The sequence below is a fragment of the Agelaius phoeniceus genome, chromosome 21, assembly GCF_051311805.1.
Source record: "Agelaius phoeniceus isolate bAgePho1 chromosome 21, bAgePho1.hap1, whole genome shotgun sequence".
Lineage (NCBI taxonomy): Eukaryota > Metazoa > Chordata > Aves > Passeriformes > Icteridae > Agelaius > Agelaius phoeniceus.
This window is the reverse complement of record NC_135285.1, coordinates 6,781,596-6,809,466: the sequence shown is the minus strand read 5'-3', so window position 1 is coordinate 6,809,466 and position 27,871 is coordinate 6,781,596. Positions and strand designations below refer to the sequence as shown.

The 27,871-nt window shown below is 57.4% G+C and overlaps 1 protein-coding gene across 4 annotated transcripts; it reads right to left on the bottom strand.

Moving 5' to 3' along the window:
* ASS1 (argininosuccinate synthase 1) lies at positions 1 to 27,871 on the bottom strand. Of its 4 annotated transcripts, none has more exons than XM_054646407.2 (15): positions 27,721 to 27,871; positions 25,261 to 25,372; positions 24,739 to 24,807; positions 24,317 to 24,505; positions 22,327 to 22,383; positions 21,837 to 21,911; positions 18,943 to 19,013; positions 18,543 to 18,573; positions 14,720 to 14,810; positions 12,806 to 12,890; positions 11,783 to 11,847; positions 7,953 to 8,084; positions 3,203 to 3,359; positions 803 to 868; positions 1 to 314 (listed from the first exon to the last, which is right to left on the bottom strand). In XM_054646407.2, exons 2-15 carry the CDS (start codon positions 25,366 to 25,368, stop codon positions 260 to 262), a joined length of 1,251 nt encoding a protein of 416 aa, XP_054502382.2. In that variant the 5' UTR covers positions 25,369 to 25,372; positions 27,721 to 27,871; the 3' UTR covers positions 1 to 259. The 4 variants fall into 4 exon arrangements, with proteins under 4 accessions (XP_054502382.2, XP_077045313.1, XP_054502384.2 ...); XM_077189198.1 differs by having other exon boundaries at positions 27,717 to 27,853; XM_054646409.2 differs by having other exon boundaries at positions 27,725 to 27,848.

Here is a 27,871-nt window from a genome sequence, read left to right as displayed (position 1 = left end):
TAAAGCAATAAAGCCCGGCTCTCAATGCCGGACCCCGCGCGTGGCTGGGGTTTATTTCTTTCCCCACTTCTCCTCCGATGGACAAACCTCTTTTTTTTTTCTTTCTTCCCCCCCTGACTGCATTTCACTTGCAGCCCCGTAACAAAGCCGTCACCTCCGCTCCAGGGAGACGAGTTACAATTACCAATTGCCACCACAATTAGTGCTACTTCTTCCAGAAATTAGAAAGGGGAGCGGGAGGCTCGCGTGCGATTGATTGCTATTCATCCTGCTTTACGGTGACCTTGCTCTGGAGACGATGATATTCCTTCAGTCTGGAAACCAGGATTCGAAAAAAAAAAAATTAATTGTAAATTAACAGTAAGAACACACATTTCCTTTCAATTAATTTAAGCAGAATGAGGGGGCGTGAAGAGCAGGCGTTTGTTAAGGCCCGTACAGTTTAATTATTTTTTTTTTTTTTCCCCACGAGATAATGTAATTAATCTTAGAGAAGTCGGGGGGACACGGAGCATCGGGGAGAACAAAGCAGTTTAACAGGCAAAGGAAAAATTAAGAGCCCATTATGTAAATGCGGCGTGTTTTACAGCCCTGGAGTTGGGAGGGGTCTGAGAAATAAGTAAAATAACGAGGCTGGCTGTGCTGGGGAAGGCTGCAATTAAACAGGGCTGGTACTGGCGGGGCTGGTGGCGCCCCACTGCTCAGGGGGGGCTTGCAAAGGGGGCTTGGATCACCCCCAGAGCCTGAGTGAGGATGGGGGAGCCCCGAGGTGCTGGGGAGGGTCCCCCTGGACCCCGCAGACCTGAGGGAGTTGATGTTGATGAAGCCGGTGGCATCAGCAGGCTCGTAGTCCCCTTGCACGTTCATGCTGCAGAGAGAAAGGCACTGTCACTGCCATGGGACCCCCAGGGGAACCTGGGCTGCCCTTTGGGAAGGGAGAAGGTGTGGGGGACCCCAGAGCAGGCTGCTCTGCCCTGCTGCTGCCCCCTCATCCGCTGTGGGGGGCTCAGGGCAGGGTCCCTGCCAGCCCCTGGGGAAGGGGCACATGGCTCAGCCATGCCCAGGCTGCACAGGCCCTGCCAGAGACACAGCCCCCAAAATCCCCTCCTTGGTCCCTCACGAGCATCGTCACCCTTCCACCATCATCATCACCCTTCTACCACCATCATCACCCATCCACCATCATCATCACCCATCCACCATCATCATCACCCATCCACCATCATCATCACCCTTCCACCACCATCATCACCCTTCCACCATCATCGTCACCCTTCCACCACCATCGTCACCCTTCCATCATCATCATCACCCTTCCACCATCATCATCACCCTTCCACCATCATCATCACCCTTCCATCATCATCATCACCCTTCCACCATCATCATCACCCTTCCACCATCATCATCACCCTTCCATCATCATCACCCTTCCACCATCATCATCACCTATCCACCACCATCACCCTTCCATCATCATCATCACCCTTCCACCATCATCATCACCCTTCCACCATCATCATCACCCTTCCACCACCATCATCACCCTTCCACCACCATCATCACCCTTCCACCAGCATCATCACCCTTCCATCATCATCACCTATCCACCACCATCGTCACCCTTCCACCACCATCATCACCCTTCCACCACCATCATCACCCTTCCACCACCATCATCACCCTTCCACCATCATCATCACCCTTCCACCACCATCATCACCCTTCCACCACCATCATCACCCTTCCACCACCATCATCACCCTTCCACCATCATCATCACCCATCCACCATCATCACCCTTCCACCACCATCATCACCCATCCACCATCATCATCACCCTTCCACCATCATCATCACCCATCCACCATCATCACCCCCCATCCACCATCATCACCCCCCATCCACCATCATCATCACCCTTCCACCATCATCATCACCCATCCACCATCATCATCACCCTTCCACCACCATCATCACCCTTCCACCATCATCATCATCCTTCCACCATCATCACCCTTCCTCCCCATGCTCTGGCACTGCCCAGGGATGCTCACCCTGTTCCAGAGCAATCCTGCAGGGATGGCTCTAGAAAAGGGATGGGATTCTGGGCAGGAGACACTGCCCCAGGCACGAACAGGGCTCCAGGCAGGCAGGGACAGCCCCAGGCTGGTGTGGGGGTTTATGGACCTGGCAGTGATTCCTCAGTGCAACACTGAGCACATCCCCTTTCCCAAGGCAGCAGCCACCCACTGAATCCCAGCTCCAACAGTTTCCTACATCCCCAAAACACATGGCTCATTTCCCAGAAACCACAAACCTTAAAGCGGGAAGTGGAGGGAAATAAAGAAGAAAAAAAATAAAAAAAGAGTTTACAACGATTTTACCTCCCCTGACGGGCTACAGAAAAACCTCTGTGCTTTTATTTTTGCTCATTCGAGTGGTTCTGACCTGCTCTATAATTACGTTACTTTCTACCTACTGTGCAGAGGCATTTCCACACAGCTCTGCCTCTCACAGCTTTCTCTCGGGTTCCTGTGACGCCGTCACTCAAAGGCTTTCAAACCAGCGATGTAGAAATCAAAAAGAAAAGGAAAATGGTTGGAGACGCAGGGAGAATAAGTGCCCCTGCTTTTCTCTCCCTCTCTCTTTTTCCTCCGTCACACCCCCCTCCATCCTCCTTTTTTTTCTTCCCTCTTTTTTTTTTCTTTTTTTTTTTTAATACTTTATTCATTTAATCTCTCCAAGTGAGAGTGCAAAGCATAATGAAGGGTTGGGACGGATTATTAGTAGCTGTTGATTTTGAGGGGGAGGGAAGGGGGGAAAAAAAGCCAGAGAAGAGAAAGAGAGAAGATAATTTGACTCCGACTGATCTAAACTCATTCGGGTGTATTTATGGCTTATAAAGTGTTTAGAGAGATTGAAAGGAGTTGAGGGAGGGCTGAGGGGGGAGCGAGCAAGCGAGAAAACAACACGAAGAGAAAGGGAAAACCAGAAGGGGGAAAAAAACCAATATTGACTTGAAACATGGCTCATGCTTCTGGATGCTGGGCTGGGCCCATGGTGTCACCTGGGGATGGGATGGGATGGGGTGGGGTGGGATGGGATGGGGTGGGGTGGGATGGGATGGGATGGGATGGGATGGGAAGGGATGGGAAGGGAAGGCCACTGTCACCACTCCTGCCCAGCCTGCCCCACTCACCTGACCAGCTCCTCGTTGTAGAGGGACCGTGGGGACTCCCTGCCCAGGATGTAGACGTGGCCCTTGAAGACAGAGAGGCGCACGGTGCCCACCACGGGCTCCTGCGAGCGCCCGATGCACTCCCGCAGGAACTCACACTCAGGGCTGTGCCAGAAGCCTGGGGGACACGAGATGGGCATCAGCAAGGGGCCTGGGGAAGGCCAGAGGGGTCTGGGATCCCAGGGCAGCCTAGGGTGGTCCCCAGGCTAAGCCTTACAAGGCAGATCCTGGGAAATTTCCAGGGGAAGGGATGGGATTGCAGGACTGGGTGAGGAAATGAGATGCTGGGACATGCAGGCTGAGCCATGAGGGATGGAGATCTCAGGTGTTTCCCTGGGATTCACACACAGGTTGAGCCATGAGGGATGGAGATCTCAGGGGTTTCCCTTCTCCTTGGTAGCCCTCAGGATGGGAGAAGAGGATGGAACAAACTAGAAATAGGCCATGGGGCCATCCTTGTTCCAGCTCTGCTGGGCAGGGGTGGTCATGCAGATGGAAAGATTTGTCAAGTAGGTATGAAATTGCCACTCAAACACCACCATCTTGGGAAGGCCAGGCAGAGACAGACAGATGGACACAGAAATGATGGGGGGATCAGGTCCCAGCCCCCCAAGAAAGGGATGAGCTTTTCTCCCCTGGGATGGGCAGAGTAGGCGTCTGCCCCAAAAGGTCAACCCCAGCCTGTGGACCATGCTCAGGGGGATGCAGCCCCACAGGAACACCTCACCCCCAGCAGCTCTGGGAAGGGAAACCCCCTCAGCACTGGGGGTGCCAGTGGGGCAGTCACCCCAGGAGTGCCCATTCCCCATCCCAGAGGGATGCAGAGCAGAGTGCTCCCAGCTCACACAGCCTGGGCTGGCACTGGGCTGTGCTTTGGGGCACAGGGGTCTCAGCAGCCCCACTGGGCTGTGCTTTGGGGCACAGGGGTCTCAGCAGCCCCACTGGGCTGTGCTTTGGGGCACAGGGGTCTCAGCAGCCCCACTGGGCTGTGCTTTGGGGCACAGGGGTCTCAGCGGCCCCACTGGGCTGTGCTTTGGGGCACAGGGGTCTCAGCAGCCCCAGGTGTGCTCTCCACCTTCCAGCTCCCCAAGGTCAGCAAGGCTCAGCGTGTCCCTGCTGCCTCTCATGGGGAAGTTTGACTTGTCCCCACTGTGGTCCCAGCACAAGGAGCTGGTGGCACACAGGGAAGCAGTGCTGGCACCCCAGAAAACCCCATCTAATCCTGACCAGCCTCCTCCTGCCCTGGCTCCAGGGGGGACAGCAGCCCCTGGCAGCCCAAATGCCCCGAGCTGAAGCCCAGGTGAAGAGTGAGTGTTGGGGTGATAGGCAGGCACACCCTGCTCCCCCAAACACATCCTGGGGGAGTGGCTGGGGCACTGCAGGTGCATGGAGGGGCCGTGCCCTGCCTGCCCCCCCCACGCCCCTCCTGTCCCTAGGCAGGGTTATTAGCCAGGGAGTCCTGGGGGACCCGGAATAAAGCCTGGGAGATGTAGAAAAAGATAGGGGTGGAGAAAGAAAGAGCCCATTCACCGCCCTCCAGGCATGCCCCGGTTTTATCTCTCCCATCTCACACCGGTGCCCTCTCACCTTTCCCTTCCCAGCTGGGCTCTGGGGCCGAAGCCATTAAAGAAACAAATAATTTCTTTTGTTGTTTGGCCTCACCAGCCGCTGAGCAGGGCTGTATCCTGCAGCCTCGTCCCCGGGGTCTGTGTGGCCCTGTTCCAAGGCACAGCACCATGGTCCTGTAGCCCCTGAGCACCAAACCCACCTCTCTGAACTGACCCCCTGCCCCTGGGGCACAGTATGGCTGGGGGATTTGGGGACCCCTTCCCTGAAACCAGCACTGCCAAGCCAGTAGCAACCCCAGCTCCAGGCAAACACACCCTCCAAGTACAACTCTTCAGCTGGCAGGATTGATGTAAAAATCCCCGTAAAAATAAACCCCAGACACACTAAAATAATAACCAGCTGCTTAAATCCTGACTCTGACAGCTCCAGGTGGGAGGAAGCATCCCCCCCCTCCCGACCCCCCACTGCAGACACTGGAAGCGATCCCCCTTAATGACCTCCCCACCATCCTGCCCTAATCACGGCGCAGGCAGGGGGACAATGGCATTTCCGCACCTGGAAAGGAGGGAACCGGCTTCAAAGCCGCCCCTCCACAATGGGATCAATAGGAACGGGGGGGGAAGATAAACACTAATTCTCCTAAAAACGGGGCTGGCTGCAATAATGAGGTGTTAAAGGAAGGTGAGTTTGAAAGGCTGGCCTCGGGCACGGGGACCCACGGGTGCTTTTTGCACCCTGCTGGGGTTGTTCCTTGGATTTAGGATTGGCTGGCAGGGGAGTCTAAGACCAAACTGGGAATCCCTGGGGATTCAGCAGGAGGAGCCAGGGAAACAGCAGCCTCTGCCTGGCAGAGGTGGGGAGGGAGAATTCAAACCGTGATTCCCTGAGTGGCTTTTTAACCTGGTGGCTGCACAACAAGCCAGTGGTTCGGAATAAACAGACAAACAGGTTTATGCCTGAACTACTGAAAAAAAAAAAAAAGCCAAAAGAAAGGCAGGCCAGGTCAAAGTCTAATAAAAATGGCCAGAGGCAAGAGTGGCACTGGGGAATGAATGAGGGCAGGGGCTGTGATCCAAGAGGAAGGTGACAAAGGCTCCCCCAGCCCCTGTCAGGGCCCTAAAATGTGATTTAAGCAGCAAAGGGGCTCGGGCATTAAATGCCATTTGCTGAGGAAGATGCAAGAGTGAATGTCCTTGGAGGGGAAGGTGACAAGCACTGGCACAGAAACTGCAGGGGAGAGAAGCCTGACCCAGTCCTGCTGGATCTGCTGCTGCCCAAAGCCTGAGCTCCCAGAATCAGGTAATTTCAGGGTATCTCCCCATTGAAAACCCCACAGGAATCACCCCAGCCCTTGTGGTTAGAGAGCCCTGCAGTGATGGGAGGAGGAGCTGGGAGGCTGAGAAATCAGGGCCTGTGACTGACAAATGTTTGGCCATGGGGCAGGAATCTCCTGCTGTGGGGCTGCAGGGGTGACAGCTCTGAGCACCCAGGTGTGGGCAGAGGGGCTTTGAGCCTGCTCAGGGCATTTTGGGCTAATCCCACTTCCTTCAGCTTAGCACCAGGGCCTGGGTCCGGCTGGATCCATGGAGCAGCCCCCAGGGCAGTGCTGGCTCTCCCCCAGGGGCCAGGACAGGAGCTGCTCCTGTGGCACAGGGCAAACGCTGAGCTGTGACCCCCTAAACTCACCCCACGGTCTGGGGCTGAGGCTGCTGCCCGGGAGGGAGGACACAGGGCTTCCCTGCTGGGTGAGCCACTATCCCCTCACTCCTCAGGGCTCCCAGCCCTCTCCAGGCAGGGCTGTCCTGTCCCAGAGCAGGAGCCCCAAGCCGCAGTGCCCCTGTGTGGGCTGTGCACCACATAGCACAGCCAGGACCCTCCATCCCTCCAGAGAGAGCCCCCTGTGCCACACTGCCAGGGTGCAGGGACACTCCAGAACTCCCCATGCCACACTGCCAGGGTGCAGAGACACTCCAGAGCCCCCTGTGCCACACTGCCAGGGCCCAGGGACACTCCAGAGCCCCCTGTGCCACACTGCCAGGGTGCAGAGACACTCCAGAGCCCCCTGTGCCACACTGCCAGGGTGCAGAGACACTCCAGAGCCCCCCGTGCCACACTGCCAGGGCACAGGGACACTCCAGAGCCCCCCGTGCCACCCTGCCAGGGCACAGGGACACTCCAGAGCCCCCCGTGCCACCCTGCCAGGGCACAGGGACACTCCAGAGCCCCCTGTGCCACACTGCCAGGGCACAGGGACACTCCAGAGCCCCCCATGCCACCCTGCCAGGGCCCAGGGACACTCCAGAGCCCCCTGTGCCACACTGCCAGGGCCCAGGGACACTCCAGAGCCCCCCGTGCCACACTGCCAGGGCACAGGGACACTCCAGAGCCCCCTGTGCCACACTGCCAGGGTGCAGGGACACTCCAGAGCCCCCCATGCCACACTGCCAGGGCACAGGGACACTCCAGAGCCCCCCGTGCCACCCTGACAGGGCACAGGGACACTCCAGAACTCCCCATGCCACACTGCCAGGGCACAGGGACACTCCTGAGCCCCCTGTGCCGCACTGACAGGGCACAGGGACACTCCAGAACCCCCTGTGCCACACTGCCAGGGCACAGGGACACTCCAGAGCCCCCTGTGCTGCACTGCCAGCGTGCAGAGACACTCCAGAGCCCCCTGTGCCACACTGCCAGGGCACAGGGACAGCTCTCCAGCTCCAAATGCCACGGCAGGTCTTGAATTTTAACGTTTTGGTGCCCCCTATCCCAGATATGGGAGGCAAAGGCAGAGGTGGAAGGGGTTGGAGGTGAGAGGTGGGGAAAGGTGACACGAGAGGGGACAAAAGGATGGTGAATTACATCCAAAAGTGCTGGTTGGGATGAAGTGGTGGCACTGGGCTGGGAGAGATGCCAGGAGAAATCCTCATGGAATATGGCATTGCCTCCCAAAGGCAGGCACAGAGCTCCCTGGGCAGGAAAGCAGGCACAGTGTGGGGTTTTGGTCAGCCCAAACCCACATTTCTCCCCAGGAGCAGCCTCAAAACCCACACCTCGATTTTGCCACCAATGGGACCTGCAAGCTCCAGCAGCAAGGAGGGAGGATGAGGAGGAAGCTGCTGTGGCAGGACTGGACTGCACCTACCGTTGTACACCAGCTCTGAGAATTTCAGGGAGAGCCCCTGCTTGATTTTCCTCACTTCCCGGTCCATGGTGAAGGCCTCGATATCTAAATGTGCATGGTATAGGATCGTTCCTGCTGGGGTCTCATAGATACCTAGCCATTTTTCCAGGCAGGGGGAAAAGCAGAAAAAGAGAGAGAAACGAATGAGACCAAAACTGTCAGCAAATGACAAAAAATAATGACTTGGCTGACAGAAGGAGCCGTGGTCGAGCGCATTCAGTCTCAGCTCGCTGTAAAATGCATCTGTCATTATATTCATGCTGGGGCCGAGACAGTCCACTCCGCACCTTGCGGAGAAAATTTCTAGATTCCCCTCTTTGAAGAGGCACTCTGACGAGGCTAAATGACAGGGTTTGGGAACCGATCCCCCCACCCATCCGTGCCCAACGGTCTGCAGCTGAAAACCTGTAATTAGCAGAACGAGCGGGGCACAGGCATGGGGAGCGCGGGGCCCGCAGTGCCCTCCTCTCCCCGCGGCTGCCGGCAGCCAACGAGGCTGCCTGGGGCTGGCAGGGCAGCTCCTTCGGGCTGGGCAGGGCCCCCCAGTCCCTTCCTGCTGCCCCCTCCCCATTGCACAAGGCCTGGGGATGGAGGGTGTTTAATTATTTTGGCGTGCTGCTCCTTTGTTCCAGCCGTTCAAAGCTTGTTTTGTGCGTGGTGTTTAAACGCCAGTGTGGCCAGGCTGTTCTCCCGTCCGTGGAGGTGGAAATATTGTGGGGAAATGCTGAGCTGGTCTGGCAGTGAGTGATGGGAAAGGCTGTGAGCTGTCCACAGCCAGGGCTGCTCCACCAGCACGTCCCTGTCCCCTGCCTGCCCACAGCAATGGTCCCTTCCCAGTGCTGGGCATCTGCTGTGGTGCAGTCATGGGAATGGCAAAGGGCACAAAGTCCCCACTGAAGGGGATGTGTCCCCAAGCAGCCCCAGCCCCAAGAGAGGCTGAGGGGAGCCCACAGAGCCCCTCAGAGCTTCACCAGGCTCTGCTCTCTCAGTGCCACAGACACAACAGGAGCCACAAGGGCAGCAGCCCAAGGCTCTTCCATTACACCTCAGCCCAAGTAGTGCCCATGATTTCAGCATCCTACAGGACACAGTCTGGCTGTCCCAAAGGAGAGCAACCCCTCCTCTCCAGCCACCCCAGTGATGGTGTAGCCCAGTCCCTGGGGCAGCTCAGGTGCTCACCAAACATCCATTCCCTCAGGATGTGGGAGCAGACAGCCAAGTTAACACCAAACCCCAGCTGTCCCCATGGGCACAGCAGTGACACAGGGGCACAGGGAGCTGCTCCAGCCCCTTACTGTGGAGCTGAGCCCACCACTAACACAATTAATACAATTATAATTAACATTCCCTCTCCTTCCCCTTAGGGGCTGTTAAAGCCAGTTTGGGCTGAAGGTTTGGGTACAGGCCTTGACCCCCACCTCCTGCCACTCTGGGGGTGCTGGGAGACAGGACCAGAGCGTGTCAGCTGGGGCAGAGGGGAGGGCAGCTGACAGCCACTCTCCAGCCTCTGCCGAGGAGACAAGAGACACCTTCAAAGTGACACTCGCACAATCTCCAAGTGTCTATTTTCCTCTCCCCATGTTTACAGGAAAAAGACAGAGGTGTCAGCACTGCAGCCCAACGATGCTTCAATCACCCCATAATTACTGCTAAGGAAGGGGGGACGGGAGCAGGGGGGACAGGGAGGGAGGCAGCGAAGGAGACAGCTGCCGCTACTTAAAATTTTCTAATTTGTAACCTCGGCTGTCACTTCACCTCCATCGGAGCAATTCTGCTGTGCTGAGTGCAGGCTGTCACTCCCGACGTCATCCCCGGGACAGGAAGGGATGTGCTGCCTTCCTGAGGGGAAGGGCAGGGGGATGCTGTGCCCACGGGAAAACGCTGCCCAAATTTCCACCCCTGGTCCGGGGCTGAGCCATCAGGCGCAGTTTGGCCTTTTCGTTGCAGGGAAAGGGTTTTCCACTTTCCTCCTCCATCAGCTCAGCGCATCCAGAGGAGGAAAAAGGAGGGAGCCAAGGGGAGGAAAAGCCCCAGCCGCCGGCAGCACTCGGCTTTTGGCAGCGGCCGTCCCCCTCCTTCCCTCTTCCTCCCCACTGATTTCATTTACCTCACTTAATTAGCCCCCCTTCGGAGTTAAAAAGGTAATTTGATAATGAGGGTGTGAGCGGGAGGCAGAGGCAGGGCCGTGCCCCCCGGCCCAGCCGTGCCCCCGACCCTGGCACCCTGTAATTAGCCACCCTCCTGCCACTAAAACAAACAGGGCAAACCCGAGTTAATTGGGCTTGAAAGGCTGCGAGTGGTTCCGTGCCCCCTCGCCCATTAGGCCTTAACGAAGTCCAATTAGGAGCTTAGTAAAAATCAATGCAAATGAATTTTTCCTCTTCTCTGACTTCCTGGCACTGGGAGATGAGGAAGAGGAGGCACCTTCGCTGCCACCTCCACCACAGGGAAGGGTCTGGCCATGCTGCTGCCCGTGCCTCAGTTTCCCCTGCAGAACCCCGAATCTGCAGGTCAACCTCACACTGCTGGGGTTTAAAGGATTGTCTCCCTCAGGCCCAGCTCCCATCTCCTGCACCACTGATCCTAAATCCATTTGGAGTCCCAAATGCACTCGGGTCACACCCTGAGCTCCAAACCCCTGGAGGAGAGCAGGTGCCCACAGCCCCCTCCTGTCCTGACCCGCTCCCATCCCACTCTCCCTCTCTCTCCTGCAGAGCACTTTTCTGGGAGGTTTCTCTCAATCCCAAAAGGCCAACCAGGGGCAGGATCCCGCTCAAAGCAAGGGGGAGAGCCTTCCCCAAGGTCTCATCCCCACAGGGAGCCACCCCAGGGTCTCCTCCCTGCAGGTCCCCTGGCTCAGGAACGCGGCAGCGATCGCTTGGCGGTGTCACACAGCAGACAGACGTGACAGATAAATGGGGTTTGGAGGAATTATTAAATGCTGGAAGGGTCACCAGAGCATGTCAGTGGCTCTTAAAAAAAATAAAGCAGTTTTTGACAAATTACTCAGCATCCTGAATGCAAATGCACAGGCTGGCATGTGCGGGTTGGGGTTGGTTTTTTTTTTACTTCCTTCCTTTGGTTTCAATTTGATTATTTAAACTCAGATCAAATGATTTGGGGTTTTGTTTCTTGCTTTGCGGTGGGGAGGAATGCTGCAGGTTCAGTCTGACCAAAATATTTGCTGTTGTCCTGCACAGAGGGCAAGTTTAAAGAAAGGAAGCATCTAATTAAGTATTAACAAGATTTAAAACAAAAGAGTTGGAGCAAGGAGTTGGGAAATGATGCTGAACCACCTCCTTACTTAGTTTTGCACTGGGGAGTTTGCTGCCTCCAGAGGCTTCCAATGAAATTGATCCCAATGGAAGATCAATATTAGGAGACTCAAAAATGCGTGGAAAAATCAAATATTTGCTTTTTTTAAAAAATCAAAACAGTAATTTGCATCAACTTCCTGTGGTTTGTACAGGTATTGGAGAGTCTGGCACCACCCAGGACCTTCCATGAGCATATCCCCACACAAGCCCAGAGCCTGGTGTGTTTGCTGTGGGGCCAGGTCTCACCTGAGGGCACTGGAACCGCTGGGCTGGTGCCAGCAGTGGCAGCGAGTGGGAAACTGCTCTCATTAAAGAGCAACAAGGAGTCCCTGTCACGGGAAAATCTCTGCCAAAAGCTGATGGGGAGGGAAAGGCTGTGGGCTGCTGGTGTGGCCTGAACCAGAGCACCCCAGCATTACTGAGCACCCACCATGGTTTTCCCATTTCTTTGTCTTTTCAGGGCAGTGCTCTCACCTCTGGACTTCATCCCAACGAAGCGATTCTCCACGATGTCGATGCGCCCAACCCCGTGCTTGCCCCTGTGAGGAGAAGGGAGGTTGCAGCAGTCCCAGCCCCACAGGTGGGTCAGAGGGGTGGACAATGGGGAAAAACCCCAAATAACAGCAGGCCAGCCTCTGGGCTGACCAGCAGCAGGGACCCCAGATATGGCAGGTGACAAGGAAATGGGTTTTTCTCTCCATCATTTGTCACTGGAGCTACCAGTACTGCAGGCAGCTGTGGCACTTAGGCCACTGAGCAAGGAGACAGGACATGGCACAGCTGTATTCCCAAAGTACTTTTGAAACCACTTATTAACCATTTGAAAAGCCAACAAAGTGGAGAAGTTCATTCCCATTCACCACCAGGAGGATAAAGGCTGAGGCACAGAGGACTGGGTGGCACTGAGGAGGGGTGGGTGCCCTTGTGGGTGCCCTCATGGGTGCTGCTGTATTTTTGGGCAAACTCCTGAGCATGGTTCTGTGCCAGCAGCAGCTGAAAATGGGCATAGGGTGGCACATGGAAAGAAAACCCCCAAGAAGCTGCTGCTGTGGAGATGGGAATAGAAAAGGGCAATGAACCTGGCCAGCAGGTCTCCATTCCCCCAAAAAGTCAACTCTCCACACAAAAAGGACACTGATCCCTGTCAGGGAGACAGGGCAAGGCAAGATGTGAGAGCAGGGCGTCCAGGACTGAGCTAGTAAAGGGTGCCCTGCAGTGGGCAGGGCAGCTGGGCACACAGGGAGCCCAAAGAATGCTCAGAGGGCTTTTTAATCCTCCTCACACCCAGTGAGCAAACCCCTGAGGTGTTTATACCCTTGTGCTCCTGGCCTTGGTGCCCAGCTCTGCCCGCTGGCATTTATGGCACAAGCGGCACCATCACATCGCTGACCACCATCCCCGGGCTCACCAGGACGTGAGCATCCTGCTCCCACCCCGCTGGGTGCCCTGGGGACGCTGCCCCTGTCCCCTCTGCTGGCCGGACAGGGTGGCACTCACGCGATGTCGTTCAGGTACACAAAGAGCTCCAGCGCCGAGGAACGAGTGGCTCCGTCCCCAGTGTTGGTGACCCTCACTGGGACACCTGCAGAGGCGGGGAGAGAGGATGGGCAGGATCAGCCGGTGTCAGGATCCCCCCGGAACATCACCCCGTGGGCGTTAAATAGATGTGACAGATATGAACTCTAAATAACTTCTTAAAAAGGCATATCCAAGCTGGTGCGAGGGGGAGGCGAGGGGAGGGGGACCCACCTCGGGAGAGGAGCGAAATAAATAAATAAAAAAGGCCATAAAAACGTCACACCCCCCCCCTCCTTTTTCCTCTCTCTCCACCCTCTCTTTTTTTTTTAGGGCCTGTGAAATTGCAACCAGGCCCTTAACTAATTGAATTTCACGCTCCGCAATTGTCTTACGGCGCTGCACCTTCTGTCCCACCAGCCCTTGCTGGGGAGGGGGGACAGAGTGACAAATGTGTGTCCCCCCCTCCTCCCCTCGGCGGCACGGGGGGTGTCTGGGGGGGACCCCCACCCCGGGCTGCTCGCACACGCACGCACACGCACCCCGCCGCGGGGCGCTCCCCGCCAGCAATTCATTATTGCACCTTTTCTTTCTTTTCCCCCCCTCCTTAATTTTTTTGGTTTTTTTTTTCTTTTTTTTTTTTTTTTTTTTTATTTTAAGGGCACCGGGCAGGAGCAAAGCAGAGCGGGGTGGTGGTGGTGATGGTGATGGTGGGGGGGGATGCTGAATAGAAAGAGGCATTTTTCTTTAGCGGTGTGAAATGAGCAATAAATGTATTAGGAAGCTGACAAGGGGGCTGCGGAGCCCACAAAGAAAAGCGGTGCGGAGTTGGAGGCTAATCCCCCCTCCATCTGCCTTCCTCATTACCATTTAACGCACTATCAGTTGCCAATCAGCCTCAATGCCTCCCTTTCTAGTCTTTATTATATAGGCGCCCGCAAGAGCCCTGGCTAGTGATGGGGGCTGTCAGCTCCCCCCCAGCGCCCCCCCCTTAAACCCCCTATTTTCCAGGGGTTTATAAACTCAGTTGTAAATTGCTATTAAATGTAAACTCGCGGCAATAATGAATCTTAAGCTGCTTCTCGGCGTGGGCCCCCCCAGCCCGCGCCCTCCCCTCGCCCCGGCTCTTTCTCTCCTCATCCTCCACCGGGATATTGGCCGGGGTCCGCTCGGCGAAGAGCCGACAACGTCGGGGCTGTTGTTGCTGAAAGCTGCTTAGCCTTTGAAATAGTTAATAATTAGATTAAAACTTCAAATAAATTAACTAGGGGCTGAATGGGCTGCCGGGAGGGGGGCTGCTCCTTGCAGGGGGATGGTTATAATGGGGCTGGCGGTGGGGAGGGGGCGTCCCCTCCCAGCAGGGTCTCCCCCCAGCCTGTGCTGGGCTCACCACTGCTGCCAGGCTGGGTGGTGGCACGGGGATGGCAGGGGTGGAGATGCTGCTCAGTGTCCCCTGCTCTGGGGCTGTGTGTCCTCAGGGATGCAGTGGAGCATCCCCAGGGATGCAGTGGAGCATCCCTGCCTCCTTCATGATGGCATCACCAGCCAGATCTTGCTGAGCAGCTCCCCAGCTGTTACCTGGCCAGCATCACCTGCATGCCCTCAGAGCCACCTGCAGGAGAGGGGATCCTGTGCCCACTGTGCCCTGATGGCAGGAGAGGGAGCTCAGATCCTTTTCCTCTCTCAGGGGGGGTCTCAGAAAGCCCCTGGGATCTGAGCAGACCCTCAAAGAGCCCTGGTGTGCTGCTGCACCATCCTCAGCCCCAGCATCAGAATCAGGGCCCACCCATCTGCCCCCACTCTGGGGGTGCTCCCAGCTGCCAAGAACCCCAGTCCCAGCTGGGAAGTGGAGCCTGGGGCCCAGGGACAAGGGCCTGGCAGCAAGGAGGCTCTTACCCCGCTCAAACTCGATCTCCAGCACGTCTGGGGTGTCGGGAGACTTGGCCGGATCACAGGTCTTGGTGTAGAGCCCAGGAGGAGCCTGGTTCTGCAGGAGAGGGAGAGAATAGGGACAGTCAGTGGCACTGCCATGGGCAACACCGCTGGCAGCCCCAATCCAGAGTGCATCCCCCTCCAGGAGTGCATCCCACAGCCCAAAACACTTCCCCATCCTAGGGGGGCATCCTCCATACCAAAGCACATTCCCCATCCTAGGGGGGCATTCCCCATCCCAAATCACATCCCCCATGCCAGGGGTGCATCCTCCATGCCAAAGCACATCCCCCTCTCAGGGCTGCATCCCCCATCCCAAAGCTCATCTCCCATTCCAGGGGTGCATCCCCCATCCCAAAACTCATCTCCCATTCCAGGGGTGCATCCCCCATCCCAAAGCACATCCCCCATCCCAAAGCTCAGGACCAGCACGGCACAGCACCGGCGCTTACCGGGGGCCCCGGGAACAAAGGGGTTGGCAGAATCAGCCAATTTTTCCCCTCAACTTGATCTCATCTTTTCCTCCACCGCCCCCACAGCTGGAGGCGGGCTGGCTGAGGAGAAGCAAGTCAGGCAGGGAAAAGCGGGGCGCCGGAGCGGGCGGGCGGGCCCCGCACGGCCCCGCACCGCGGCCGGGCTCATTCGGCACCGACCGAAAACGCTGATGAGGAAGCCTGACCCCAGCAGGTGCTCCCGGCACACCGGCTCTTTCATGGTGTCCCCGGGGTTAATACACACGGGGGAAAATAGAGCGGCAAAGCAAAAACCCATTTCAGAGCACATCAACCTTTATGTATATATATATATATTTTTTTTTTCTCTCTGAGATTTATAGGGAAGAGGCATCTTATCTCCATCAGAGCCAGGCCAGCAGAGGCTCGGGTGCCGATGGTGAATTGCTGCAATTGAAGTGCGTGCCAGAAGGGGGGTGGGGGCCGGGAAATGTAATATAAAAAAGCTTTCCGTCCCGGAGAACAAATGCTTTGCAATTTCACATGGCCCCTCAGCACTCACCCATGATGCGACTGCACAGGCTGACCCCAAAATACTTTCAGATCTGTGTTTGTAAGCTCCTGCCTCCAGAGGGACTCCCCACGCAGCCACAGCTCCGGGAGGTGGAGGAGGAATGGAGGCGCAGAGCAGCCAGGGCACTGCAGCACCATGGAGAGTTAAGCGGCCTTTTAAAGGTGGCAAACTGGTATTTCCCCACCAAACCCAGCTGGACAGAGCTGGAGCTCTGGGTATCTCTGGGCAGGGAGGCCCTGCCTGCACTCACCCACCCAATGCCTGGTCCATGCTCTCCCTGCTCCTCTTTCCCTTTTTAAACCATGATTCTGCTCACTTAATCAAATCATGGAATAGTTTGGGATGGAAGGGACCTTTAAATGTCCCTTTACCTCCCTTCTCTTGCATTCTAGCAAGGAAAAAAATGATAAGGTATAAAGCAAGTTAGGAAAAAAGCCCCATAATAATCCATCCAAAAGTGATTGCTTAAAAAAAAAATTAAGCTTTTTAAATGGAAAAGTAATTCTCTACAGAAGAAGTTTTCATCTAAAATTTTTCCAGACTAGCAACAAGAATTTTAGTGAAAACTTCAATTTATTTTCGTCCAAATGTATTTATATTTGCTGATCCACTGCCAGCACCTGAGGGAACCCCACACAGCTGCAAGGGAACCCCGTCCCACCCTCCACACTGGGGGGGACCCCGTGCCTCACCCCAAACCTTCAGGTGCACATCCCAACACCAATCCTGGCAATACAGACACGGCTACCCAAGCACCCACTGCAGCAAACCCTTCCTCAGTTCCCATTTAATGTCATTTTTGTCCCTTTCCCTCGTTTTAAGGGACAGGCACTGGCAGGCAGGCGCATCTCCCCCGTGCCCCCACGCACAGATTACACGGGCTGTGGATTTCAATTTTACATCGTCTGGCCTTTCCTAGCCCTGATCACACTTATTAACTAGATGAACCTGTGAGAGATGATGAAAAACTTTGAGTTCAAAAGGAAAAGGTTGAAGGGGGTGGGAGAAAAAAGACCGGAAAGTATTAAAAACTCTTTACTAAACATTGGAAGTCAAAGTCAGGTAGTTTCCAATTTTCCGAGCCAACTATGAAAACCCCTATTAAATAAAATAACTAAATAGAAATAAAAGTGACATTTGGCTTGCATTCCATCATTACGGTGTGAGTCTGTCCTCTTTTTATTCTCTCTCCTAAAAGCACAGTTCAAATGACAAATAGTTTGTTGCAGTGTATCAATGCCTTCTATTTATCCCTCCCCGCAGGGGGGCTAGTCCTGCAATGTCATCTTTAAAGGGAAGAGAGGGAAAAAAAGGGGGGCAAGAAAAAGGGGAAAAAAAGGGAAGAGTGTGTGGAAAGTGAGAGAGGGAGGGGGGAAGAAAGAAGCAAGAAAAACGGGGCAAGAAGAGAAGAAATTGGAAGCAAATGGTCCATGAAGTAAACCGTGATGCAGAGCTATCGATGCCGCAAATGGTTTATTCATCCGGCTGATATTGTTGTGCCCGGGACTGAATGAACTCTTTCAGAGTGCCATATGAAGTTAAAGCAAGTAAATTTCTATCTTTCTCCACATTAGCTGCCTCATTGCCCTTCAATCGGGCCTCACAGAGGCAGAAAATAGCTCAACCATCTGCTTTCAAATCCCTGCGTTTGGCAGGCCCCGGGGGTTTGGGGAGGGGAGCCCGCCGTGCCTGGCACCCCGGATCTTGCCAGGGCCACCTTGTGCCCAGCACCGCTTCCCGGGCCGGGCAGGGGACAGCGGTGACAGGGACAGCAGCGACAGCAGCGACACCGCGCTCCGGGGAGCCACCCCTGCACTGTCACAGGGTGAGGTGCCCGAGCCGGGGATGCTCCGGATGGGGTCAGGGCACGGCGCAGCCCCGTTTGGGAAGGGAACGGGCTTGGCAGAGCCTGGGGAGAGGCGCTGGGTGCGGCGGCTGGCTCGGGACGGGCGCGGGTCAGGCCCGTGCCACCTTCGGCTGAAGCCGTGAGCGCCCGTCCCGCTGCCAACCACCGTCCCCGAGGAGGAGACCCCACAGGAGCCCGGCTCTGACCCACAGACACCCCACGGGAGGGCACCAGAGGAGGAGCAGGGCCCCCTCTCCACCTTCACCTTCCTCTTCCTCCCTCCCCGCCGCAGGCACGCGTCAGCCCCGCTGCGGGAGCGGCTGCGGGCACGGAGCTCCAGCGGCTCCGCTCCCTCTGCGCCCGCCTTCCCCTCCTCTCCCGGGCTGTCTAATTAGGCCTGATGGATAGTTTAAATAGATAGTTTAAATAGATCGTTTAAATAGCGGCCGGGCCGGGGACCCGCCGGAGCGTGAACGGCGCAGGCAGCGCCAGCAGCACCGCGGGCACGGCTCGCACGGCCGGAGATGTGGCGCTGTCACCGGCAGCGGTCCCTGCTGGTACCCAGAGCTGGTGGCCCCCATGGGTGCCCACAGGGCCTCCAACACCACCACCCACCCAACGGGAGGTTTTACCCCGCACCCCCATGGAGAGCGGGGCTGGCAAAGCGAGGAGGGCTGGGGGGGCTCACCCCGAACCTCTGCCACCCACCACCAGCACCGCGTCTAACTGCGCCTTTAACGCTGCCCCGCCACTCTGTCCCCTCCGGTGTCACCCTGGTCCCTGCCCCTGTTCAAGCTGGCCATGAACGCGCCGGGGGCGGCGGCGGAGCCTCCCCGCACACACGGGCGTGAAATTTCCAATTAGGCTGCAAATACACGAGACGCCCCCGGCCCCGTGGCTGCCGTGATCGATTACCTTGGGGTTCTCCAGGATCCCGGCTTCGTAGCTGCAGCAGGCAGGGAAGGAGAGAGAGGTCACTGCAGCCCCTGCAACTTTGCAACCCCAAAACCCACCGGGATGAGACCCCCGCTCCCACCCACCCCCTGAGGATGGACATAAGTACACGTTAAGGATTTCCAGAGCACTTTAACAGCAACCCTGAGAGGAGAGGCAGGCTCAGGAGAGTCCAGGAGATGAATGCTGCCACGTGGAATGTGGGTAACTAGATAGAGAGGGAGGATTGGAGGATTTGGTGTGGTCAGCATGTGGTGGGGCAGCCTGGAACAACGGATGTTCAAAGGGCTGCTCTGGACACGTAGGTTGGAGGGGACTGGGGCTCCAGATCTCAGGTCTTCACCTCATGGGAGCTCCTCACCTGATGTGCATTAGGTTCTCATCCATGCTCCAGGGTGTCTGAGGTGTCACAGGCACTGGGATCCCATGTTTCTGCCAAGAAAGGGAGAGTGGGGGTAAGCCAGCCTGCAGGGAAAGCCAGCCCTCATCGATGCTGGTTCCCTGCAGGACCAGCCCCAAAGGCACAACCCATGGCACCAGCAGGGCAGCACAGAGCGAGGTGCACTCCAATGTCCCTGAGCAACATCAGCTGCCACCACTAGGGCCACCTCAACAGGGACATCAGGGACACTGTGTGGCTGGGTGGGGAGAGAATGGCCATCCCAGCCCTGCCACACGCTGAGGAGGGGCCCCAGGGCACCCCGTGAACCCCAGAGATGGGGACACCAGCACAGATGTTGTCTGCTTTTCCCAGCTCCAGGGCCAGGATGGTGCCATGATGCTCTCAGGTATCTGGTGGGATTGTTGGGATGTTCTTTGCAGGGCCAGGAGCTGAATTTGATGACCCCGTGGGTCCCTTGCAACTCAAAATGTTCCATGGTTCTGTGATTCCCCCAGCCAGGCTTCTCAGCAAGGAGAGGTGACACTGGAGTCCCCAAACCCACAGAAAGCTCTAGAGCCTCCAGAGGACAAATGCTCTGTCACGAGGGGACAGCAGCACATGCTCAGAGCCTCGTGCAAACCCGTGGGGCAGCAGACACAGCCCAGGCAGGCTCAGTGCCCAGGGACGTGTGGCCCCACAGCACTGCCTGGCCAGCAGGACTGCAGTACCAAGCCCAGCTCCCTAACAAGGTCACCAGCCTGCCATTTATCCACTGACACTTCAATGGGGGAAATTGCCTGTGAAAACGAGGTGAATACGTGGGGGAATTAGCAGGAGAGGTGACGCAGCTCTGAAACTGGAGCCGGTGGGGATGTCACCCACCCTGCAGGGACACTGAGTCACAGTGTGGGGTGGCCATGGCAAGATGGGGATGGGGACAGCAGCTCCCACTGAGCCTTGATGTGTCTGTACAGCCTGGGCAGCCCTGGCATTGCAGTGTCACCACAGCAGGGACCCAGTGAAGGGCTCAGCTGGGCACAGAGGAGCAGGAGCTGAGGGGACATTTCTTGTTTGCCAGGAACAGGGGAAGGAAATGCTCGTGGTTGTTGCATCACAGCCCTCAAACCATCACCTGAGGAGGGAACAAGGTTCTGAGATCTCCTCATGCTGTAGAGGGACTGACTCAGCCCTGCTCCTGGGGGGACATGGCCTCAGGCTCATGGGTTCTGATTTGCTGGTTCCCCACCATAATTCCAGCATAGGACCTGCTGAGACCCCTCCATTATCCAATCTAGACCTTCTCTGGCACAGCTTAAGGCCATTTCCTCTTGCCCTATCTTGTATTTGTGAGAAGAGACCCAGCATTGGCACAGCCACCTCACGTGGGGTGTACAAATCCATCTTCCAGACCTGCACACCAGTGATCTTGAGCTGACTTGTGCCCTCTGCCAGCCCTCTCCTGGCAGCTGGGGAAGCCAGAGCTCCCCAACCCATTTCAAGTCCAGACCCAATATCCACAGAGCCTAGGCAACCTTTGCAGGAGCCAAAGGTGCCAGCACCAAAGAGGGATTTTGTTCTCAGCTTCACTGGCTCTGCCTGTGGCCAGGCTATTCCTGGGGCAGCACCCAGGAGAGTCTGGCTCCTCTCATTAAGGTGTGTGAGAATGAAGCAGCCCCTGCACAGATTTGCTGCCAGAGCAGGGCTGGGTTCAGCCCCTGGGCAGCAAATCCATGGAGAGAGCTGTGCCACAGTGAAACAGAGCCTCACTTTCCCTGGCACCAATGGAGCCCCAAGCAGCATCATTTTCCAATTCCCCCAGCACCAAGGTGAGCACGTGCATGTGCTCAAAGGACCTGGCCATGCATCTCCCTCTCCTCAGGATGAAAAAGAAGGGAAACCACCTTTTTTTTTGTTACAGATAACCAAAGACTGAAAAGTACTTAAACCCTCACCCACAACCTTTTGCTCATGGAATGGGGCCCCAACCCATTTCATTTCCCTTCCTCCCCCTTCCCAAACAAACAAAACAATCCCCACAACCAAACAAAACCCCCAACCCCAAAACACATGTTCCATTTTCCATATAATAAAACCATGGTGCTCTTAATAACTCCCCTATTTGACAATTTGTTTGGCAACATATGGAAAGCTCTCGTAAACTCTCCCCTTCATAATACAGCAGCAGATGGCAAACACAATCCTCAACACACCACGCTCTCCTGGCAGCCCTAATGGGCTCAGAGGGCTCCTCACCCCACGCCACATCCCTCAGCTCCACACCTCTCCTTCCCTGAGATTACCCAGGCAGCTCCAGTGGCAGCTATTTAAAAACCTGAAGCAATTTTCTGGTTTATGCACAGAGCTGACTTTTCCCTTTTGATTGATTGAGCTGAGTTGTCAAGCATTTCCATGAAGTCGCTAAAAAAGAAAGGTACCCTGGTGGGCACATAAAAACCTGATGCAAAACTTCTAATATGTTTTATTGTAACTTGTACTTCAAAAAGGAAGGGACAACAAAGGTGAATGTATTTGCTTTGTCTGTTACACAAGTCAGGGAGCTGGGACCCGTTTCCTTGCAAAGAGGGTTACAATTAATAGCCAGGTAATTATGGGGCTTTTAGAAAGGAAGGAGAAAAAGAAATAGAGGAAAGGGGGGTGGGGGGAACTCTGACCAGGAGGCTCCTGAGTGGTGCTGCAGGGATCTAGTGCAGGGTGTGCTGCTGTCACCTGCCAAGCCTGGTGAGCATCCTGTGGTGGCCCTGAGCATCCCATGGTCACTCCAAGAATACCATGGCTACCCTGAGCTTTCATAGCCACTCTGAGCACCTTTTGCTGCCCTGGGCATCTTGTGGCTACCCCACACCATCTCCTACCTTGGCATAATCCATCAGCTCACGGCGTCCAGGAAAGCGCTGGTAAAACTCAGGCAGCCTCCACGGTGCAACAACCTGGCAGGAGAGCAGGAGATGAGAATCCCCCTGCCCTCTTGTAGCCCCTGGGAGCCAAGAGCCACAGGGTGTTGCTCCCCCAGCTGAAATTTAATCTCCCAGCACAAGGTGGGAGTAAACCAAACCCCGACCCTAACCAGGCACTGGATGCAGAGGGAAACAGGCAGCATCGATTAGCCAGCAGCTGCCTTGGTACTGTCTCCTTCCTCTGTGGCCTCGTGGTGTTTGGGGTAAAAATAGGTCAATTAAGGATCATTACAGCCCCCTGAAATGCCAAAACGTCGCTGTGTGCAGCTGGTGGCTTGTTAAAGTGAGGCAGGGCCGTTTGCACGGGTGTTAAAACAGAATTCCCAGCAGCTGCAGAGGGCCAGGAGCCCGGCAGTGGGGAGGCAGGGGATGGGGTTGGGTGCCTTACCTTGATCTTGGGACACAGGGCATAGCAGCTGAGCTCAAAGCGAACCTGGTCATTGCCCTGAAACAGGAAAGGAGGTGCTGAAGGGTCACCCCAGCCCAGGGTGTGACACACACACACTCACACACTCACACTCACACTCAGCCTCTGAGGAGCTGCTTGGCTCCAGCCACAGCTGCCCCTTGGGCACAGAGGGTAAGGATCCTCTGCCCTGATCATTCCTGGTCCATCTCTACAGCTGGTTGGAACCCCAAGCCACCTTTCCTATAGCTCCTGGTGTGTGTTCAAACCAGATTTGGGTATTTTTCCCCCCAAAGACATCAAAGGACAAAGAAGGAAGAGGGCAAGGTGGGGGTAAGACCACAGTGAGCAGAGGGATGCAGAAACTCATCATTAAACAGCTCCAAACCTCCCTTTACCTTAATTGTCCCTTGCTGATTAGATCCCACTAATGAGTCCAGGTAGCTGGGAAGGGGCAAGGAGCAGCAGGAAGGCTGGGAATTAGGAGCACTTCCAAGGGAATAGCACTCACTGAAACCTATTTTCCACCCTCGCCACGGGGTGTAAGGAGCCCCACTTCCCTGCCGTGGGCCTGGAGGATACATTTACACCGGGCTGGGCATTCCCCGAGGACTATTACACACATCCAGCAGAGCACTCATCTCCCTCCCGGGCCCGGGCCTGTCCATCTGCTCGGCTGCGGGATCCACACCCCAGATGGTCCCATTTAAGGCCCCGCAGCCGGGTCGAGTTACCGGCAGTCAGTTCGTCCGTCCCTGCCCGTGCCCGCGGCTTAATGGCTTGGGGAGTGCAGCCACCGAGGGTGGCCCTGCCAGCAGGGAGGGCTGGTGGCACCTGGGGGCAGAGGGGACACCGTGGCGTTGGGGGTGCGCTGCTCCAGGGCACCTCTGAGCCGGAGCTTTCAAGCAAAACTCACTGGAGATGGACAGGATGGACAGAAAGGGGTGCAGGGACCCGACGGCAGCAGGACAGACAGTAATTCTGGTCATGTGTCCCCCCAGCTGCCCCTCTGCCCCTCTCCTGGCTGCTGGCAAACCCTTCGGCAATCTCCTGGCTGCATTTAACATCCCCTTTCTAGCAGGGGACCCCCAAACCCATTGCGATCCCCCGGGGACCCCAAAGACCTCACCTTAGCCCCAGGCACGGGCTGTGGGAGGAGGAGGAGGAGGCACCGGCAGGTCCTGGGTTCACCCGCTGAGCCCTCACCTGCCCCAGGTGTCCCCACCCCGGCCGGGGCAGCGGCTGGAGGTGTCGGGGGTGACCCACGGCCACGTCCCGCAGGTCCCACGGCCCCACCACGCTCCCCGAGGGGGATTCCCCCTCTCCACGAACGGGCTGGCCACGAGCATCCCTTTGCCACGGTCTCTGGCTGCCTCTAGCGGCAAAGTGTCCTCCCTGCGGCCAGCGGGGACAGCGGCGACGGGGACAGGAACAGCTGGGACAGGGACAGGAACGGGGATAGGGACAGGAACGGGGACAGGGGCAGGAACAACGGGGATAGGGACAGGAACGGGGACAGGGACCGGCACAGCCAGGATAGGGACGGGGACAGGGACCGGGAGAGCCAGAACTGGGGACAGGGACGGGGACAGGGACCGGGAGAGCCAGAACTGGGACAGGAACAGGGACAGAGCCTGGGGCAATCGCACCAATTCCAGGATGCCCCTGACCATGCCGGGTTGTGCTGGCTCAGTCTCAGCCGGCTCCTGGCCCGGGCAGCCTCAGCATTTTGACATTCTTGCCAGACACAGAGTGCTCAGCTGTGACTCCAACCTTCCCAACAGCGAGACGGAACCGAAATTGAGCACAGAAATCCCAGAAGCGAGGAGGAAGTGTTGAAACACGTTGGAGTTTTGCACAGACCCCCCAAACACCCTGTGCAGCCCTCCGGGCACCCCTGCTTGCCCTGCAGACTGAGCAGCTCCCCCACCCGAGCACCTGGAGCCATCCCTGCCCGGTGCCCCCCGCTCACCTTGCCCGTGGCCCCGTGGGCGATGTAGGGCGCTCGCTCCTGCTGGGCGATGCCCACCAGCCCTCGGGCGATGCAGGGCCGTGCCAGGGCCGTGCCCAGCAGGTACCGATCCTCGTAGAGCGCGTTGGCCTGCACTGCCGGCCAGATGAAGCTCTCCACGAACTCCCTGCTGACGTCCTCGATGTAAACCTGCCAGCAGAGGGACCCTGATGGAAGGGCTGCTGCAGGGGAAACCCGCTCTGCAGGTTTAGGAACAGTGCAGCAAAAATCTCTTTGCCTCCCTTTTCCTAAATGGCACTAAAAGGCTTTGGGGCAAATTCTCTGCAGAAGGATTTCTCATTGGCACAATTCCCTCCCTGGGGTGTGCGAGAGCCCAGGGTTCACCCCCGTGGTGGGGAGCAAGGGCAGGGACACTGTGTTACCTTCTTGGCCCCCAGTGCCAGTGCTTTCTTTCGTGCTGCCTCAAAATCTTCCTTCTGCCCGATGTTGGCCTGAAAAGCAATAAAAAAAGAGACTCGGACTTTGTGGTCTTGAAACAAGACTATAAAACCCAGAGCAAGCCCAGTTTGGCACAAGGCATCCCGTGTGGCATGACAGAGTCTGTGGTGGCTGTGCCTGAGTGAACCCAGGATGGGCAGGAGGGGAGTTCCACCCCCTGAGCTGGGTATCTCAGGGCCATGCCCCCCTCTGCTGAGCCCCTTGGCTCTGCCCTGCGTCCCTGCCTTCATTAGCAGAGGGTCATTAGCTGGCAGGACAGGCTGTGCCACACAGGGCTGGCAGCTCAGCAGAGCAGCAATGAGCTGGGCCCTGGTTAACCATTGCTAGCAGGGTCCCACCCACAGCACACACACACAGCTGGACCCCCATCGCTCACCCAAGCCCCCCCAGCCCAATGGCCCAGCATCCCCTGCCCCCCCAGCCCCTGGGGACAGCCCAGAGCTCACCAGGTAGGCGATGACATCGTAGCCCTGCTCCTTCAGCCACACCAGGATGCAGGAGGTGTCGAGCCCCCCGCTGTAGGCCAGGACCACTGTGCCCTTGGACTGAGCCATGGTGCTGCCAAAGCAAAGGAAAAGGGGGTCATGAAGCCCCTGCCCTTACTGCAGCCATCAGCTGAAGCAAGAGCCCTCCCAGGCTGCAGGGAGCCAGGGCAGTGCTGGGGGCAAGAGGAAAAGCCACAGCACTGTGACCATGGCCAGGTTGTGGCTCTCAGCCAGGGAGGACACCCTGCCTGTGCCCCAACCTCTGCACCCTGAGGTGGCTGGAACAACAGAGGAGCCCTCCCAGCCAGGAGGGTGGTTTTGCTCTTACCTTTTCTCCATGCTGGCAGCCCCAGCACAGCCTGCCCCACACTCTGCACGTGCCCTGCAGTGCTGGGGAGGAAGGGCTCAGGCACTGTGGCAGAGGCACAGCTCAGTGCCCTGCTCTAGCACAGCCCAGCACGTCCTGCCCGTCTGCAGAGCTGCCCCAGGCTCAGCCCCCGTGCCCATCAGGACAGCAATGGCTGCAGGGCTGGGGGGCTTGGCAGCATCCCCTAGAGCCCAGCCCAGCCCCAAGTCTAATTAATGCTTACAGAGCATTTTTCTAATTGTGCTGCGGTGTTTTCCGCCAGCACCAAACTCCTACGTGGGGATTCGGCACCTTTCACCCGCCAGCCAAGGATACCGAGGACTTCAGCCAACAACAGGAGACAGTGAAGGGTGCAGCAGGCTGGATCTCAGGCGAGGGTTGGGGCTCCTGGCAGGAAGGGGCTCAGGACTGTCCCTGCAGTCCCCAGGCCAGGCTGTGAATCCCAGGGCCCCACGAGGAGGCGATGCCAGCTGACCCTTGGCCGGGGGAGGCGGACACGGCGCCGGCCAAGCCCTGTCCCGAGCCACTTTCGCAGCGCTGCCGCTGCCAGGTCAGCACAATCCTGCTCCTGCAGGCTGCTCCGGGCCGTGCCTGCCGCTCGGGGCCGGCGCACCCAGCAGCTCCCCCAGGGATGGATGGGGTTACACCGGGGTGTGCTGCAGAGCCAGCATCCCGCGGGGCGAGGCTCGGAGCCAGCCACAGGCAGCTCTGCGCTGCTCCTGCCGGGTTCTCGTTGAGGAACAGAGCTCTGGCAGCCCCGGACCCTTCCCCACGGCTCCCCGAGCCTGCCCGTGCCCGTCGGGCTGTGCCACGCAGGCAGCAGCCGGTGCCCAGGCTTGTGCAAGCAGCGTTTCCCCGTGGCTGTGCCAAGCTGGGTCCCTGCCCAGCGAGCTCCAGCCGTCCCCTCCTCACCGGGGCATTTACAGGAAAGCAATCTCAGTTCCCAAAACGGCCCAGCCCAACCCTGACGCTGCTCCTGCGGCTCCTTTAGAGACAACTTCCCTCCTTTAGTGCCAAACTCATCCCCGCTGCGGCCACCAGCATCGCTGTGGTGGTTGCCAGCCTGAGTAAGCAGCTCCGAGAGCAGGCACACTCGCTCCACCAGTGGCCCAGCAGGGCGATAGGGAAATGCCTCCAACTTGTGCCTGCTCAGACCCGTCCCAGTGTCGCAATGCCCGAGGGGCCTGGGGGCACTTTGTCCTGGAGACGCATCCTGCATCCCAGAGACGGGGCGGGAGCAGCAGCGCTCCCAGCTCGGGAAACGCGGCTGGTGCCAAACCCTCCTGCCCAGGAAGGGAGAGCCCCGAAGTTTCGGCGGCAATAAATCAGAGCAAACAAAGCTCGGTGAAGGGGAACGCGGCGGGACTTTCTCAGCCCTTGTTGTTATTCCGTAGCGATTTCCGTGTGAGTTGGGGCAGGGATTTTGCTGCTGGAGAGGCTGGGGCTGCCCTGCGCCAAAGGAACACGGCGCTTTCGGTTTTAAAACCAAGAAAGAAACGGAAGGAGGGAGGAGAATAAAAAGGCTGAAACTTTGGTGAAGAGAGGAGCTGTCTTTGCCAGCCGGGTTGCTGCCTGAGGGCTGGGATGGAGCAGGCAGGAGAGGCTGGAACAGGCAGGAGGGACAGAGACAGCTTTTCCAGCAGCAGAGGCGTGTGCTCAGTGCTGCTGGGGTTTTCTTCAGCATCACTCCTCCACCTCGTGGAGGTCCCATCCTGCCCCCCAAAATCCCCAGAGCACAGAGGGCATGAAGAGGTACCAGCTGAGGTCTCAGTTCCCCTCCCTGAGGTGGCCAAGGGGACCCTCAAGGAAATGGGACTCACTTGGAAGCTCCCTGCCCATCCCAAGCTGAGCTGGGAAGGGTTTGACTGCAGTCTGCACCGTGCTGGGAAGGGGCTGGCACCCCGTGCCCTGCTCCACAGCCAGGGACACCCGTGGGTGGGTGGAAATGGGACAGACGGGATGAGGGGACAGACGGGATGAGGGGACAGACGGGATGAGGGGACATCCCCCAAGGCAAAGCCCCCCCTCTCCCCCCGTGCCGTGCCCACACTCACTCACTCCCGGTGTCCGGCTGCCCTCGGTGCTCTGGGCCGGTGCCTGGAGCATCCTCCCCCTCCTGCTGCTCCTTTGTACCGGGCTCAGGCGGGCGGAGCCGCCGCAGGACAGGCCCTCCTTGGGCACCGTCCCGGGAGAGGCCCTGAGCTC

What these genes read in the sequence shown, in the direction of transcription:
- ASS1 (XM_077189198.1), bottom strand. Translation starts at nt 27,772, where the DNA reads ATGCTCCAGGCACCGGCCCAGAGCACCGAGGGCAGCCGGACACCGGGA. An exon ending in CCCACGGGGCCACGGGCAAG is followed by an intron (nt 22,384 to 24,316) that starts GTGAGCGGGGGG and finishes TTCCTGTTTCAG; the next exon opens with GGCAATGACCAGGTTCGCTT. An exon ending in CGTTGGGATGAAGTCCAGAG is followed by an intron (nt 8,085 to 11,782) that starts GTGAGAGCACTG and finishes AAAAATGGCTAG; the next exon opens with GTATCTATGAGACCCCAGCA.